At 38.3% G+C, this 18,827-nt stretch overlaps 2 protein-coding genes across 3 annotated transcripts in view; one reads left to right on the plus strand and one right to left on the minus strand.

The window, feature by feature from the left end:
* The window catches only part of FAM186A (family with sequence similarity 186 member A), an 88,684-nt gene extending 86,047 nt beyond the window's left edge, over positions 1-2,637 (minus strand). Inside the window, 1 exon segment of the mRNA XM_007452354.1 lies at positions 2,527-2,637. Coding sequence (XP_007452416.1) covers positions 2,527-2,637 — 111 coding nt within the window.
* Positions 2,638-6,171: 3,534 nt separating this feature from the next.
* The window catches only part of LARP4 (La ribonucleoprotein 4), a 62,532-nt gene continuing 49,876 nt past the window's right edge, over positions 6,172-18,827 (plus strand). The window contains exon 1 of one of the 2 annotated variants that reach the window (XM_007452295.1): positions 6,172-6,271. In XM_007452295.1, the coding sequence (XP_007452357.1) occupies positions 6,254-6,271 (18 nt within the window). In that variant the 5' untranslated portion in view covers positions 6,172-6,253. The remainder of the gene's footprint in view (positions 6,272-18,827) is intronic. The other variant, XM_007452294.1, reaches the window with a different exon arrangement.

Genomic DNA, 18,827 nt, shown 5'->3' on the forward strand with positions numbered 1-18,827 from the left:
AAAAAAAAAAAAAAAAACTCACCAAACTAGGGTAAGAAGGAATTTCCCAACTTGATAAAGAGCCATAAAATATATGCAGCTGCTATCATACTTAATGGTAGAAGACTGAATGCTTTCCCCTAAAGCCTAACATCAAGAACAAAGCAAGGATGTCTCATCACTTTTATTCAACTTGATATTGGAGGTCCTAGCCTAACCAATGAGTCAAGGACCAAGTTTAAGTGCACAGAGATATGAAAGGAGGAAATAAAACTGCCTCTATTAGTATATGACAGGATTGTCTATGTAGAAAATCCAAAGACTGTACAAAGAATATCTATGAGAACTAATAAATTAGGTTTCAGTATACAAGATCAATATACAAAAATTTATTGTATTTCTTTGTTAGTTGTGAACAATCGAGAATAGAAATTAAGGAACAATACTATTTACAATAATATAAAAAATATGAACTACTTGGGGATAAATCTGACAAAAGATATGCAAAGCACTTCTGAGAAAAATTAGACCTAAATAAATGGAGAGATATGCTATATTCAAGGGTCAGAGACTCAATATTGTTAAGATTTCAATTCTCCCCAAATTGATCTACAAATTCAACACATTCCCAGTCAAAATACCAGTAGGCTTTTTTTTTTCCCCAATAGTATTTGACAGACTGATTCTAAATATCCTATGGAAAAGCAAAGGGAGAAAGCAGTGTGGATAAAGACAGTTTTTATTTTTTAAAGTAAATTTATTTATTATTTATTTTTGGCTGCTTTGGGTCTTGCTGTGCATGGGCTTTCCCTAGTTGCAGCGAGCGGGGGCTACTCTTCGTTGAGGTGCCCGGGCTTCTCACTGTGGTGGCTTCTTGTGTTGCAGAGCACAGGCTCTAGGTGTGCGGGCTTCAGTAGTTGTGGCATGTGAGCTCAGTAGTTGTGGCTCGCGGGCTGTAGAGCGCAGGCTCGGTAGTTGTGGCACACGGGCTTAGTAGCTCCGTGGCATGTGGGATCTTACCGGACCGAGGCTCAAACCCATGCCCCCTGCATTGGCAGGTGGATTCTTAACCACTGTGCCATCAGGGAAGTCTCAAAGACAGGTTTCAGATTATGAATGTTTGAGTCTTGAGAGAAAAGCCCAAGAAGAGGAAAAGGAAGTAAAAGGAAGATGAGAGAAGTTGGGCACAATTGAAAAAGAACAAAGTTTAGGAATTAAAACTACATGATTTCAAGAATTATTATGAAACCTCAGTAATCAAGATACTGTGGTATTGCGGGACTTCTCTGGTGGCACAGTGGTTAAGAATCTGTCTGCCGATGCAGGGGACGTGGGCTCGAGCCCTGGTCCAGGAAGATCCCACATGCCGCTGAGCTACTAAGCCCATGTGCCACAACTACTGAGCCTGCACTCTAGAGCCCGCGAACCAGAACTACTGAAGTCTGCACGCCTAGACCCCGTGTTCTGCGACAAGAGAAGCCACCGCAGTGAGAAGCCTGCACACCTCAATGAAGAGTAGCCCCCGCTCGCCGCAACTATAGAAAGCCGAGCGCAGCAGCAAAGACCCAACGCAGCCCAAAATAAATAAATTGAAAAAAAAAAGACACTGTGGTATTGGCATTAAGATAGACAAATAAATCAAGAGAACAGACTAGAGACTACATTAACTCACACATATATGATCAACTGATTTTCAGTAAAGGTGTAAATGCAATTTAATGGAGAAAGGGTAGTCTTTTCAACAAACAGAGCTAGAATAATTGTTAAAAAAAAAAAAGAACCTCAATCCATATCTGATATCATATACAAAGATTAAGACAAAATGGATCATAGACCTAAATGTAAAATCCAAAAGTATAAAACTCCTAGAAGAATACATAAGAGAAAATGTATTGTCTTTGGATTTCTCTTGGCCAATAAACCCCTCTTCCATGAAGTGTTCAGGGGAAAGAAAGAAAAGGAGCTAGAACTCATTCACATTTCTTCTTGTTAATAAGTATTTGATAAAAGCTCAGTAGAGAACAGATTAAAACTATTGACTAAAATTAGATACCAATATTAGCTATAGATTTAAATTTTTCTATCACAATCACTCAATAACACATGTGATTTCTTTCTTTTTTTTTTTTTTTTGCGGTATGCGGGCCTCTCACTGTTGTGGCCTCTCCCCTCCCCCGTTGCGGAGCACAGGCTCCGGACACGCAGGCTCAGCGGCCATGGCTCACGGGCCCAGCCGCTCCACAGCACGTGGGATCTTCCCGGACCGGGGCACGAACGCATATCCCCTGCATCGGCAGGCGCCACCAGGGAAACCCTGTGATTTGTTTCTTAAAAAGCCTGATTATCTCTGATATGGAAGTGAAAGGAATTAATGTAGAATTGGAGCTTGTTATCCACAGTCAGGTGAAATCGTCATTTGAAATCAATGTGACCTCAAACAGTCAAATGTCATGAAAATAAAGTGAATCCTTAAAAAAAAAATGTAGCTGGTCATGGAAAGTTTAAAAAAGAAAGTTGCAATCTATAAACTTTTCATTTACTACCTACCTCTCTGGCTCGATGGAGCTGTGCTTGCTCAATCCTAGTGATGACATCCTGTACTGTAAATGGGATCTCAAGCTTAGGGACCTCTGATCTATCACGGACATTTTTGTACATTATGGTGAAATCCAAAGCTTCTTTTTCTCCTTCCTATTCACTGTCTATCTCGGTTGGCATCTGGATAAACGTTTTGGAAGTTGAGTGATTTTCTTTTATTTCTTCGTTTTTCACAGAATATAGGCAAATGCTAATAAAGCCGTCCACAGCGAAGCTAGAAGAGGCTTTTCCTGCTCCCAGAGGTTGTGGTGTACCCTGATACTAGCCGTGGTGTTTCAGTCTGGGTGATGTCATAATAGACCCATTGTGACGTTATCATTGACTCAAACATTTGAAGAGTGCTTACTATATGCAGAGAATTAGGCATTCTATATGCTGTGATGGTAGCGGGTGAAGCGGGGAGGGAGGGAAGGAAAGAATAGACAACAGGAACGCTAAAAGAAATAGAAGGTATAGCCCTGCTTTAAATGAGCTTAAAATCTAGGTGTTAGAATTCAAGATCCAGTGTATCAAATGTAACTTCTGGTTCTTCTCTCCTCCTGAGGTTTTGCTTAAGAATGTTTAAGCTTGTAGTGGAATAATTGTGTTACAACTTCCTCAGCTGCCCTTCAACTTTTCCTAGACTTGTAGTAACTTGGAAGATAGTATTTGGATGAAGATCACACTCTTTGCACTGCCTAGTGGCTCATTTTTTCAAGAAGTCTGATTGAAGAAGGCTTTGACGTTCTGTAGTTGGCTGGGAAATTGAAGGGAACGCTTAGAGGCTGCTTTCTAACTGAAAGAAGAGTACTTTGGGCAGCTCCTCTGATTGTAGAGGTGGTGAAAGGATTTAGGACACTAGAGCAATTAAAAGGACAGATGGTTTTGTTGGTTGTGTAGATTATTTTTTAATTTAAAAAAATGTGAAAAGTATAGAAAGAAATATAACAAATAGCCAGGTGAACAGATATTAACATTTTGTCATATTTGCTTCAGATATTTTTAAATAAAAGAAAGCATTAGAGATAAAGTTGAAGTCCCCTTTGGTGTTCTCCCCAGACTCCTTCTTTCCTGTTTTTCCCTTTTCAGAGGGCCATAACAAGCATGAATTTGATGTATTTGTGTCTAGTCTCTGTTTATACAGTTTTACTGCAGGTGTATGTGTTCATAAACTATGTAATATCATTTTGTATGTTTTAGATTTTATATAAATTGTGGATGTATAACAATTTCTCTATGAGAACTTCCTATGTTGAGTCCTTATTGTAACTTAGTCCTATGTTGAGTGCTTGTTGTAAACTTGTAAATTTAAACAATTTGTTTCAATCCTTCAGAGAAAGGGATACAGGGGATCATAATGTAATTGTCTTTTTAAAATATCAGTCAATATGTAAGAGCAAGTTAAATATTTTCCCTTCTAAGATCCTGTTGTCTAAATTACTCCCTCCCCTGTGTTCCCAAATCATTTTGTAAACTTTGTATTATAGCACTTATCTCATTGAGTGTAACTATTTATTATTTGTTTCTATCCACCAGTTGGTGAACCTCTCAAAACCAGATGCGGTACTTAAGGTTTCTTTATCTAACATTTGGCATATTCTTCCTCAGTACCTCCATGGAAACTGTCTAAAATTTGGATATTCATTATAGTTTAAAAGTCCTCTCCTCATGGAAACTTTTCTAAGTCCCAGAATACTTTCTTTTATTGTTAGACTGCACCCTCCCCCCAGTCATAAAATATCACTCCCTCCTTTCCTATAAATCACAATTAAGTCTATTTATTCAAGGAAGTTCATAATATTTTCTGAAAGGGCCACATTTAAGGAGAATTATTTATTTATGTAAATGTGAGTTTTCATTAAAATATCTATCATTACCCAGCATTTCTCAACATAATCAATTAATCTATTAAATTACTTTGTTGATAATAATACTATATTGTGAGATCCTTAAATAACTGTTAATTTCTCTTGATTTCTTTATATTGCTTACCCTAGTGGGCATTCACAAAGCAGCCTACATACTTGTCAACAAAACTAATTTAGTATTATTGTGCTCTCTCTCTCCTTCATATTTTTTTTATGCAGCATGGAATTCATCAGCAACTGGAAATGAAGGCTTTTTAAAGCAAATTTTAAAATCTCTTCAATCTGACAAGCATTTGTTGAGATACTACTATGTGGCTACCATTATACTAGACTGTGAAAAATATATGATAGGGACCTGTGAAGAAACTAAAAAACAACAAAAAAAATTTAAGATAGAATATAATATTCAAGTGCTAACAAGGGACATGAAGAAGAGACCTGTGAGGAGCAGAGTCTTTGGGAGAACCTTATGGAGAGAGAAGACTGACTGAAAAATGAAGGCATTTCAGATAGGCTTTTCAGTGAGCCATGTCTTTGGAGGTGAGTGCAGAGTTTGTTATTTCAGGGAAAAAGTAAGGAGACTGGTTTAATTGAGATGAGGTAATGTTGAGTTTACTGCAGATCAGAGTAGGAGAGTATGGGACAGAAATACCAGCAATTCAAAGGGGAAATTAATTTGGTATCTAAATGAAAAATGAAGGGATTCATTTGAGGTTAAGGGAGATTACATAGCATCAGAATGGTAAGGTCTTGAAAGCAAATAATAGCAGTTTGGTAAAAATGAAACCTTCAATTTAGGAAGATTTTTTGAAATAATAGAATAGAAAAAAATCCATTGGAGAAGATCAAGACATGACTGTTTCAAACGATGAGTGTCAGAGCTAGGATATAGAAGTGGGACTGATAAGGGAGGGATAAATCCTAGTAAGTGTTGCTAAAGATAATAAGGATTTTGGATCATCTAACAGAAAATTATAAAGATAATTAAAAAAATTTTTTGTTGTATTTCATTTGAGTTAATGTCAGAACATCAATGAAGAGGCTCTCCAGGCTAAGTACTACCGAATAGGATTATATTGAGCAGAGATGTGGGTACCTAATTCAAGGGAACTTGGGGCAAAGTGTGTTCTAGAGAGCTCCTTCAACTGTAAAATAGGGATAATAGTATTATTGCGTTGGATTGTTTAGATTAATTCACGTAAAATACTTAGAATAGTGCCAGGCATGTAGTAGGCCTTTAATGTACAGCAGTTGCTGTTAATATATTTATTATTACTGCTGCTTTTTTCCCTTCTCTACTTTTTCCCTGAGAGCCGCCGCCTTTTCGGCAGGGCTGGTTGTTTTTCAGTACATTTTGCACAAGCTCGGCTTTTTATCAGATCTAGGTCTTGGGCCACGAGAACTGCGGAGTTATTATGGCCATGGTAACTATCCGTTTCGCCAGGAATAAAATGAGCCTGTAAACTTTTTACATACTCCCGTAGCACAGAATGGTGCCTTCCTCTGATAGCTTCCCCCGCCCCCTCTCCCCCCGGCCACATGATAGTACAGTCCATTCTGCGGCTGGAAAAGGTAGCGCAAAAGTTGAGCGCGCCGAGGATTTTCTCTTCTCCCGGAAGCAATTGTTTTCTAGAGCCGGAAACAGTTGCTGTTTCAAGGGAGGTGGGACTGGGCGGGTCAGGCCGCAGCGGCTGACGGCGGGGGAGGAGCCGGGTCCGCTGCCGGGTGGAGGGGCCAGGCGAGTGTCCTTATCCTAGCTATTGGGGCTCCGGCCTGTAAGCCAGTTGGAGTCGCGTCGGCGAGAACGATTGGGCCGAGCGGAGAAAGTCATGTTGCTCTTCGTGGAGGTGAGTGGACTTGGGATTCTCGTCCTGCTCTGAGGAGAGCAGGAGTGTGAAGGCGCCGGCCGGTCCCAGCGCCATGTGACTTTCCAGGCCGTACACGGCGCGGAACCGGCAGATAGGCTGACACAGCACCTGGGCCGTGCAGGCCCGCGGCTCCGCTTTGCGCGCTCGCAGCACTTTAGGAGGCTGTGAGAGGCGAGCGCCGTGGCGGGGGAGAACCAAAGGTGGAGTATCGAGGCTTCTCTGGTGCGGCGTGAGGATCGGAGGAAGGGGAAAGCGTCCCATATGGACCTTCTAGAGGAGGCGAGCGAGGGGGGGGGAGGGGGGCGGGGAGGGTGGAGTCTGCGGAGAAAAGGGTAATCAGGTGGGCGCGTTCCGGGGTGAACCGAGGCCTCGCGCGGCCCTCTGGGAGCAGGCGAGCAACATGTGGGGCTGCGGAGGCAGGAAGGTGAAATTCGGTAGAAGTGTTTGGGAAAGAAAGTTGAAAGCCTCTGTTTAGCAACCCCCACCAAATTTTGTTTGGTCCCCGTCCCTAGATCTCTGGAACGTTCTGTGGGTGGCAAGCGAGTTACTGTGAACGGAGGAGAAGCCAGTAGGGTTTGGCTATATAAAGTTAACTCAGGCAGGCGCTCCGTGGTGAGGGGCTGATTTTATGAACGGATAAGAGCCCTTTATCAAGGAAAATTCCAAGAACGAGCGAAACCTAGTTCGGGGAAAGTCGGTTGTTTGTTTTTTATTTAAATTGTTATTTAACAATGGAAATACTTTTATTACTTTAACTGGAACATCTGCTGTTGGCCTATTTTAGCTTTAAAACGTAGTGGATACCTGTTTTACACAAATACGAGGTTCAGTTTCTCTTATTTCTGTCTTTCTCTTGTGTGCAGTGAGCATCAGCTGACTGCCTGGCTAATGCTTTGAGTAGATTCCAGATCATATTGTTCTTGCATTGTGAAAACGTCAAACCAGCAAAGCTGCAACTTCGCAGCTTGGCACTTGTTAACTATGCCCACAAAAAGCATCTTTTCAATGAGGGAAGGAATTTACAGGTTGTATAATGGATTGGGAGCCAGTCTATGGCGGGTTTTTTTTCTGACGGACGTGTGGGGGGGGATCTTAATCCATAGTATTCCGGCATAAAGTAGACACATGCTTCTGCCTTTTTTATTTTTAATCTAACCGACAATATGTAGCTGATAAATTTGATATCTTTATATTGGGTTTTAAAGAGACAGCTACCTTATAGAGTAGTCCAACCTTGGTAGTAAAGATTCCAAGTAAATCATGAAAAGATTTAAAATTATTGAATCCATTCTGTTGATCGTTTTTTATCCTCGTTGTTTTCCTTGGGCAGAATAAGAAATCATATCTGATTTTAAGCAGTGCCAGTTTGTGTTAGGAATGTTATGCCAAGCAAATGCTGCAGGTTTTAAGTGTGTATGTGTTTTGCCGGGCAAAGGACTGTGAAGTTGTAGTTGTATAAACATGAATTCCAGAATAAACTTTTGAGGTCCAAATTGATTGCTTTGGCTTTGTTAAAATGTGAACTTTAATAATAACTCCATTTATTGACCGTTTAAGCTAGATCCTCCTGTTTCTAAAACAACCTTGCAGTGTTCTATAGATGAGGAAACTGAGGTGGAGAGTTTAACTTAGTAAGACTAAAGTAGTGGACCTGGGATTTAGATACAGGTCATTCTGAAGCCAAATCATAGCTCTTACTAAAATGTTACATATAGTTAATATTTCCATTAATCATTTTCTTTGTAAATCAGTATGTATGTGGTTTTAAATTTTTCACATATAATGAGTTTTACTGAAAATTAACAATGGCATTAAATATTTGGGTCTAATTATATGGTATTAAAATCAATCAAATATAACATACTGGTCTTTTGGCATTTTGTTAACTAATATTCAGTCCTTGTAACCTCATGATGTAGGAATTATTCTAAATGAGGGAACCAAAGCTCAGAAGTTTGATGTCTAAGGTCATTCAGGTGTAAATAATGTGGGGACTAAAGTCTGAAGTCTGGCTTCTAGAACATAAGTCACTGACTCCAAAACTTATTTTTGCACTTACTTTCCAATAAGCCAGGGGTTCTTAATCTGGGTTCCTAGATGGAATTGAGGAAGTCCGTGAACTTGGTTGAGGAAAAAAAAAATTTGCCTGTTTATTTTCACTAGCTTCTAATTGAAATCTAGAATTGAAGAGAATTAAAAGTTCTTGACATTTCAATGGATGCAACAAGAGAAGTGTTTTCATATCATATTACAGTTTTTGCAGATACCTTGAAATGTTGTTTACCCGCATTGCTCCTTATTATATGTAAAAAAAAGTCTTGTTTAATGCACTTGTAAAGAAACATTTATTACTAAATTAGAAATTTTAAAATACTTTTATAACTATACTATAATTGATTTTTTGTAGTTCTGTTTATTTCATATACTTAAAAACATTCTGAGAAGAGATTCATAGGTTAATTGGACTACTGAAGAGGTCCATGGCATGAGGGAGGTTAATAACCACTTTACTACCAACTAAGTTGCTTTGGTAGGACTTCTCTAATCTGGAATTGATGAGTCCTCTGCAGCTGTGTTCAAAATCTTTTATTTGTGTGCATTTTTCTGGAGAGACCCCAGCTTAACTAGTTTATAACTGGAATCAGTGGGATAGATAATGATAATAATTTAATAATAGTGTTCTCATGAATTGTGCTCACTATTGATATGTCAGGCCTGTTAAGTCTTTTTGCATGTATACATTTATATACATCAACTCAAACCTATCTATGAGGTAAGTAGCATTATTATCACCATTTTAGAGATTAAAGAAACGAAGGCACAGAAAATTTTAGAAACTTGCCCAAGATCATACAGCTAGTGAATATTGAAGGTGGAATTAGAACTCTAAATTGCAGTATACTGCAATAGAAATCTATAGGCAGACTAGGAATCCTATTTTAGGTAATACTTAGATGTAACTTTTTTAAAACTTGGTCTTGCAGACAAAGGGCTATACTGACTTCAGTAGTTTTATTGTTTTTATCTCACCTCTGTTCTGAAGGAGACACATACCGTGTCTGTCTCTCTGGGAAGAGGTAAAAACGTTTGGATAATATACCAAATTGTCAAACATGTTCCAACATAAATTCGGCTACAAAAAATTCTGAAAGTTTGAAACAGCAATTTGCTGTGTTCTTCTGGCTGCTAGCGAGTTAAGTTTTTGAGCGCCAAGGAGGCAGTTTGCAATCTTTTCGTGTTTTTATGGTTTGCCAGTATTTTATTCATTTTTCAGATCATTTTCCCCCTCCAGTATTTCCAGCCAATTATGTCTGCTCTAGTTGTTTGGCAATGTTTTAATTGGATTTCTGTCTCTATTTGAGTTTTTCCCTAAATATGAATACTTATAACTACTTATTTAGGTAGCGGTGACTTTTATGCACCCTAGGATGCATACTCTCACATAATTTTTAAAAATTATTTTTAATTATGGTAAAATACACATAACAAAATGTATCATCTTAACCATTTTTAATGTACAGTTCAGTGGTATTAAGTACATTTACATTGTTAATGCAACCATTGCCACCATCCATCTCCAGAAGCTTCATCTTGCAAAACTGAAGCTCTGTACACATTAAACAGTAAATCCCTCTTCCCCCAGATCTTATACAATTTTAAAAGTAATTTATCTGACTTCTAAAGTTTCCTGCTTTTTTAGGTGATAACGCTTTTAAATTTTAGGTTAGCTTTAGAATCTGAAATAAGTGAGATATTTGCCTAGATAATTTTTCATTAATTTTATATTTCAGTAATCATGGGAAGTATTGTGCCTTTTACCTCAAGTATAGTACTCAGTTTTTTCCCATTAGCTTAAATAATCACATATTTATAAAAAGTTATTAGGTATGACTTAGTTGAAATGATTTTTCAAAAATGACTGAAAAGAAGAAAGTGCCTTAACGAATTGTGAAATTATTGCCAAGAAGAATTATAAATAAGTGAATAGCTGAGTGATTTTTGAACAATTTGATTTTGGAATATTTATTGGAGCTGGATACAGAGTTTTAAAATGGATAAACATTTTCAAAGAAATATTTTCAAATATAATGGGCTGAAAATGAAGTAGAAATTATTTTCGAAGTGTGAAAAGTGGAATAAAATGCCCAGAAGTGAATATAAAGATGTAAAAGTGCCTCATGGTGCTTCAAATTACAGTATGTGAAAAACCAGTAACTAGAAATATTGATATTCAACTATTTTCTATCAATTCAGGCTGTCTGTCAGCTCCATATTACTTCTCAGCTAATGGAAGTGATCTTTAGTACTAGACATGAACATTTGAAATCTGTAATTTTGGTCTCTCCCTAGGAGCTTAAAAAAAGATTTAGACCCTGTAGGTAGAGATGGGGTCTGTGTCTGTCCTGCAGAGGAGTGGAAAGTAGAGGAAGTTAGGAAATGAATGCAGCTATCATTGTGCAGTCTTAAAAAAATTCTTTTTAAACTTCCACTTCGAATATCCTTAAGTGAAAATGGAAAGTGACTCTTTAGCTCTGATAGTGCTTGTAGGATTTTAATTTATTGTTCCTATAGTCTGTGTTTTGCTTAAGTTGTGTTTTCTTTAAAGTTTAATTCTTGGGGGAGGTTTCCAGTCTTGAAAACATTGTAAACTTTTGTGTTTTGCACTATGATTTTCTGTAAGGGTTTTGGAATCCTGGGTTCAAATGTTAGCTATGACCTGAGGCAAGTGACAACTTTTTTTGATCCTCAACTTCCTATCTGTAATTTGAGAATGATTCTTCTGACAGTTTAGGTTGTGTTCATGGTGGGTTTTTTTGTTTTCTTTTTTGTTTTGTTTGGCTGTGTTGGGTCTTTGTTGCTGTCCGCGGGCTTTCTCTAGTGGCGGCCATCGTTGCAGTGCACAGGCTTCTCATTGCGGTGGCTTCTCTAGTTGTGGGGCACGGGCTCTAGGTGCGTGGGCTTCAGTAGTTGTGGCTCATGGGCTCTGGAGCACAGGCTCAGTAGTTGTGGCTCATGGGCTCTGGAGCACAGGCTCAGTAGTTGCGGCGCACGGGCTTAGTTGCTCCGCGGCATGTGGGATCTTCCCGGGCTAGGGATCAAACCCGTGTCCCTGCATTGGCAGTCAGATTTTCAACCACTGCACCACCAGGGAAGGAAGCCCTGTGTTCATGGTGCTTATGTATTAAGCCTTGTTTGTAATACAGTATAGGTAAAGGCTTGACAGACGCTATCATTTGATCATCACAGCAAGTATTTCTGGGAAATTTATTAAAGCTACATGATAGTAGCACTATTAATTGCAAAAGCTACTGTGAGATAGCACTGATTTAAGAGACGTATAACTTTGAGTTTGAATCCCAGCATTGTTATTGATTTGCTGTAAGCCAGACAGGCTAATTACCTTACTTTAAATTTTTTATAGTTTGAGTATATTATCAATTGGGCAAATAAAACTTTTAAAATGAGAATGAAGCTTGCGGACTGTTAAAATTTAGACTCATTTATATGCAAGATTTAAAGAAATACAAATGATAAAGTGCAAATCGGCACTTTATATTTGCTCTTGTGGAAAAAAATATTTTTTCTAATGTATAAGTGTAAGTAAATGTAAGGAAAAGAAACTTGAATATCACGTACTCATGTTTCCTCTTGTCTATTGCCTTGTCTGGACATTTGAACCAATCTTTAGTTCAGAAAATATCTCTGTATTTATAAACGACTGGCTCTAAATTAAAGACAGAGGCGTACTTTAGATGAATATTACTAGGAGTATGGTATGAACATAGGCATAGAGCCAAGGATGAGGAATTAAGTTTTGTTTGATTTATATATTACTGAGGGAAGAGAAAAGTATTTTCTCTGTCATGGCAGAAAAGTCAGGAGTAATCCAGGGTTTGTATAGTACATAGTTGGCCAGTATTTCATACCACTAGGTAGTGCAAACTACAAAATGGGTAGAGTGACCATATCTCCCATTTTGTCCTGGACAGTCATAGTGTACACCTGTTTTCTGGAACAGATGTCACACCCCATTTTATTCTCAAAAATGTCCTGGTTTGTATGATAATTTTTCAGAGGAGATCAGAGATTTACTGTGTGCTTGTTGGCTGGTTGTTGTTTTTCCATATCATTAACAAGGGAAGATAGTGTACTAAATTGGTACTAAAGTATTTGTTGTTGAATTGGCTATGGGAAATGTAAATTTATAGGATTTACAAAAATTTGCAGTTGAGCAAGCCAAGGGAAATAGGGTTATTCTATCGTTTTGAGTTGGAGGAAGGAAAAAAATAGGAGGGCAGTGATTGAGTAATAATAAGATACATTTATATGAAAGGTTGCATAAAAGAATGGTTAAGAACATGGACTCTGGGGCCAGGCTGCCTGCTCAGGTTAGGCAACTTTCTAGTTGTATGACTTTGGGCAAGTTGTTTAACTTGTGTTTCTCAGTTTCCTTATCTGTAAATTGAGGATAATACTAATATATGAGATATTATAATTATTATCTATCTCAAAGGGTTGTTAAGAGGATTGACAGTCAATGTAAAGCATTTAGTGTCTGGTACATAATAAACATAAGTGAGTTGCTGCTTTCACATATACTTATGAAATATCTCATTTCAGTTTTCGTAACAAACGGTTTGCTGACTTGGCTATACACACTAGGAATTAAAAGGTGCCCTTTTTTGAAAAGGAGTATTTTGATATTTAGTACTGATATTTGAGGTTTGAGGTTTTTTGAGTTCATTTGTATAGTTAGCTATTGGCTTTATCAGATGACCAATTTGAAGTAAAATGACTTGGTATTTTGAGGACTGTTTAAATGCTAAATATCTATTAATCGGGTTCTTAGTCTTTAACAATAAGGTGATCATGAATCTCATATGTAGAACTTTTTAGAAAGAAGTCTAATTTTGATTATGTCTTCAGGTCGATCCATGACTCCCCCAAAGGTTGTTGTTTTTCTTTTTGACTGCATTGGGTCTTCATTGCGTTCGGCCTTTCTCTAGTTGCGGCGAGTGGGGGCTTCTCTTCATTGCGGTGCGCAGACTTCTCATTGCGGTGGCTTCTCCTTGCGGAGCACGGGCTCTAGGTGCACAGGCTTCAGTAGTGGCGCACGGGCTTAGTTGCTCCACAGCATGTGGTATCTTCCCGGACCAGGACTCGAACCCGTGTCTCCTGTATTGGTAGGTGGATTCTTAACTACTGTGCCACCAGGGAAGCCCTCCCCCAGAGTTTTAAGCACTCATCATCTGTCATCTGACTGAGGAAGTGGGAATTTGGGGAACTTGTCTTTCCCTCTGATATTAGAGGATCAGCAGTAATACTTTTATTGATGAATAAACTGAAGATTTCCTTCCAGGTGTGGAGTAAGTGAATCCTGATTTTTGACCATTTGGCAAATGACTTAGGTTGGTCCAGTTACCTTGCTATTCAAAGTGTGAGCCTCAGTAACTTCTTTACCCAGGGCTTGTTAGAATACAAACTCTCTAGCCCTATCCCTGAACTGCTGAATCAGAATCTGCATTTTATCAAGATCCCTAGATGATTCTTATGCACAGTAAAGTTTAAGAAACTCTCATACAGCATATAAGTTTTATTATTGGTCTCCTGTGTGCTAGTTACTGTTCAAGGTGCTAGAGAAGAGTAAACCATAGACAAGGTCACTGCCATTGTGGAGCTTGCAGACAAAATAATTCAAGTTAGGATAAGTGCTTTGTAATAGGGGGTAAATTTTATTGCACAAATTACCATGGATCTTACCATTTTTTTTTTTTTTATAGCTGAAAGTTAGCTGTACCATGGCCCTAAGATAGAAATCATTGCAGAGCTGAATTGACTTCTGCCCTGGGTACTCTAGTTCTTATCTGGTGTCTATTTTCTATATCCATTTCTTCTGTATTGTTAGACACTGTAGGTGGAACTGGGGCCAGGGACTGTTTTACAGACTTGGTGAGGAGATTTGTAATATTCCTTAAATAGTATGTAGCTTGTCTTAAAGTTTTCTCTAAGGCAACTGTAGTATAGTGGCAGACTCTGCAGAGTGCCTAGGTTCAAATTCTGGCTCTGTCTTTATTAGCTGTGCAGCCTTGGGCAGATTACCTTTAGGTAATGTAAGGTTTTCCTTATCTACAAAATGTAGATGATAGAATTTAAATGTAGTTGTTATGAAGATGAGTTAAGTGTTCCATAAATGTTAGTTATCCTTCTTTGTCAGAATGGGTGAAAAATTCCCATTTTTCATTTTTACTTACTATAAAATGCCCCTAAGTATCTTCTGGTAGGACTCTGAAGTTTCATGCTGGATGAAATGACAGGTGTTTATATTTTTTGGGGGGTGGAGGGCGGCTGTGCCTTGCAGCTTGTGGGATCTTAGTTCCCTGATCAGGGATTGAACCTGTGCCCCTTGCAGTGGAATTGCAGAATCATAACCGCTGGGCCGCCAGGGAATTCCACCCCACTTTTTTTTAAAGTGCCTGTGGTGTTGTCCTCTCAGTATTGGAGATGTAAAAATTAAACCTGGATGATTGATCTGCCATGAGGCAAATAAGTTTAATCAATTTCTATACTTCATTTCTGTTTTTCAGCATTTGTAGGGTTAAGTGGCATGGGATTTCTGTTTCTGATAGTAAATAGGTAAGTAAAACAAACAGTTATATATGACCAAAGAGATGGTTTTGCCATATTTATGGTGACTTTTTCCTAACTCTTGGTTCTATTACCTTAAAACTGCTCTCTTATGACCAGAAGATATCATTTTGCCAAGAAATTTATGTTTCTGTTTTTTCCTTTCATTTGTATCTTTCCCCAGATAGGAACTGGCATAAAATGGGTCAATCATAAGGACTGCTTTTGGCTTATTCGATAATGGCATATATTGCTTAGAGATAGAGGTGTTGATCTGTTAGTTTTATGGACTGACAATTTGAATATTTTGGTGGTGATTTGAGAGTATCTTTGTGCTTACATACTGCATATGTGTATGTTGGCAGATAGTTTCAGCATGCACTTGGACAATTTACATCCTTTAATAGATGTTTTATATAACTGTAGCCTCAAGGGCTTACTTCTAGTTCTGTGGGAGAGATAAGGATTTTTTTTTAATAAGGATTTTTATGGGCTTCTTTATTAAACTTAGTCAAAAGATGAGTCAAACATGGTTATCTAGAATTTAAATGAAAAATTAAGTCTTTGTTCTCGTTAAACTGACTTGTTAGATTCATTATTGTGTCATTTTAAAGATTATTTGTTGTATGAAAACATAAACGTTTTAATTTTTTTTCAATTAAAAAAATTATTTATTTTTTTATAAATAAAAAAATTTATAAAATTTAAAACCAGATTGTCTTTGTTGCAGCACTCAGGATCTTTAGTTGTGGCATGTGTGTGGGACCTAGTTCCCTGACCAGGGATCAAACCCAGGCCCTCTGCATTGGGAGCTCGGAGTCTTACCCACTGGACTACCAGGAAGTCCCCACATCAAGTTTTTTTGATGGACATTTTCAGTTTCCAAATTTTCTTTATATTGAGTAATTCTATAAAGGACATTCTTATGTATAAAGCTGTTAGGCTAATATTCTCTGTGGTAGCCCAAATAGTGAATGTTTTAAAAGTTTTTCACATCAATATTGACATATTGCTTTACAAAGGTGTTATGACCTTATTTATTTGTTTGTTTATTTATTTGCTGTGCCATGCGGCAAGCAGATCTTAGTTCCCAGACCAGGGATCGAACCTATGCCCCCTCAGTGGAAGCATGGAGTCCTAACTGCTGGACCACCAGGGAATTCCCTCTCCACTTTTTTCTGTGCTTGTGCATTATTTCACAGACTTGAATCATTTCTATAAGATAGCAACTTGCTTTACTGTTTTTCCAAGTGTCTTCAAAATGTGAACATTTTCCATGTCTTCTATATTTTTTTCTCCATTTTTAAAAACTTTATTTTGAAATAATTATAGATTCACAAGAAGTTGTCCCCAGAATGTACAGGGTGGTACTGTGTACTTTTTGCCCAGGTCCCTCCAGTAGTAACACCTTGCTTAACCATAGTATGATGTAAAGACAAGCAAATTTACATTGATACAGTCCGCAGAACTTATTCAGGTCTCATCAGTTTTATATACAATCTGGTTTTAAGGCTCTAGGATATTCTGTATGTGGCTGGACTACAGTTACTGAACAAGTCCTCACTCTCTTGTTGGTGTCTTGTTCTGTTCGGGCTGCTATAACAATATCACAGATTAGGTAGCTTATGAACAACAGAAATTTATTTCTGGGAAGTCCAGGATCATGGTGCCAACAGATTTGGTATTTCATGAGGGTTTTCTGGTTCATAGATAGTGCCTTTTCACTGTGTCCTCAGTGGTGGAAGGGACTAGGGAGGTCTGTGGAATCTCTTTTAGAAGAGCACTAATCTCATTCATTTTCATGACTTAAGCAACTCTCAAAGGCCCCACCTCCCAGTACTATGACATTGGGCATTAGGATTTCAACATATGAAGTTGGGAGTTACACAGATGTTCAGACCATAGCAGTTGAATGTTTCTAATTTTTCACTATTATAAAATTGTGATGAACATCTTTGTATTTATATTTTTGTATATATTTCTTTTGAGCAAATCTGACAAGTAGAATTTCTGGACCAGAGAATATATAATTTTAAGGCTTTTGATAAACATTGCCAACTCTTAGCATAGCTATATGAATTACAGCAGTGAGTTGTTTCTTTTTATACTTGTCAGAATGGCACTAAGTAGTTCAATAGGTAAAACTGACATTTAAAAAAATATATTTATTTTTATTTTTGGCTGCATTGGGTCTTAGTTGCAACGCACAGGCTTCTCTCCGATTGTGGCACGCGGGGTCAGTAGTTGCGGTGTGTGGGCTCTCTAGTTGTGGTACGTGGGCTTAGTTGTCCTGCAGCAGGTGGGATCTTAGTTCCCCGACCAGGGATCAAAGCAGTGTCCCCTGCATTGGAAGGCGGATTCTTAACCACTGGACCACGAGGGAATTCCCGGTAAAATTGACTTTTTTTGGCCGGGGGGTGGGGGTGGGGCCATGCCGCGCAGTATGCGGGATCTTAGTTCCATGACCAGGATTGAACCCGTGCCTCCTGCAGTAGAAGTGTGGAATCCTAACCACTGGACACCAGGAAATTCCCTAAAATTGACATTTTGCAATTAATTATTCGTGCTTGTTTTTGTACCTTTTCCCTGTTTGGCAGATCTCTTACTAGTTTGCAGTTCTACTGTTTTTTTTTTCTTTTTTTTTGCCTGCATTGTGTCTTTGTTGCTGTGGGCGGGCTTGCTCCAGTCGGAGAAATGGCTACTCTTCATTGTGGTGTGCGGGCCTCTCACTGCGGTGGCTTCTCGTTGTGGAGCACGGGCTCTAGATGCATGGGCTTCAGTAGTTGCAGCACGCGGGCTCAGTAGTTGTGGCACACAGGCCCTAGAGTGTGTGGGCTTCAGTAGTTGTGGGGGTGTGTGGGCTCATTACTTGCGGCGCACAGGCGCTAGGGTGCGTGGGCTTCAGTAGTTGTGGCGCACGGGCTTAGTTGTTCTGCGGCATGTGGGATCTTCCTGGACCAAGGCTCAAACCCATGTCCCCTGCATTGACAGGCGGATTCTTAACCATTGCACCACCAGGGAAGTCCCCAGTTCTTGTTAATAGTAACCTTCCAAACCTTTTCTGTTTTTACATACCAATATGTTTATCTGTACAATGATTTTATGTTTGTTAATATGAATAAAAACAAAAATGCTTATTGTTTTGCAACTTGAATTTTTTCACTGAATAATATACCTTGGAGCACTTTCCACATTAGTGTATGTAGGCCTTTTTTTAAAAACTTTTACAGTATTCTATGTTATGAAATATACTACATTTTATTTAACCATTTGTTTATAGATGGATATTTAGGTTATTTTCAGTCTTTCACTAATGGAGTCAGGGCTGCAATATACATTCTTGTATATGTCTTCTTCTGTACATTAATGGCTTTTAGAGTGTATACTTTTAACTAGTCTGGAGAAAAATATAAACATGCCCAGGAGTACTGCTCATCTATATGCCAAAGACCTCACACTTTGATTATTCTTGGCACCATTAGCAAGGGAGACATCAGATTTATGGGTAGTATGCTGCTGAAAGGCATCTAGTTAGTTATTTTGAGTCATTATTAAATGCTCAGTGAAATAGTACATCCCATCAGTAAGTAAAAGTTAAGTTTTTTAAATCATAATTCCCCAATATTGGGTATTTATTTATAAATTAAGTATATGTGGCATAATATATCTTGTATGTTAAATATTAGCCTTAATCTCTTTGTCATATTTGGGACCTCCCAATTCTTCAGTAGCTTTCTACATTTGCAGAAATGCCCATATTATGAGTTAGGCCTCTCCAATGAACGTACTAGTCAAAACTCAAATTCCCAGATTCCCTTATATCTGGATGGATGCAGGCATGTTACCTAAGAGCCACTAGTCAGACCACACCTACAGATGTCTTCTATTTGAAAATATACAATGTAGGGAA

Source organism: Lipotes vexillifer, unplaced genomic scaffold (genome assembly GCF_000442215.2).
Source record: "Lipotes vexillifer unplaced genomic scaffold, Lipotes_vexillifer_v1.1 scaffold422, whole genome shotgun sequence".
Lineage (NCBI taxonomy): Eukaryota > Metazoa > Chordata > Mammalia > Artiodactyla > Lipotidae > Lipotes > Lipotes vexillifer.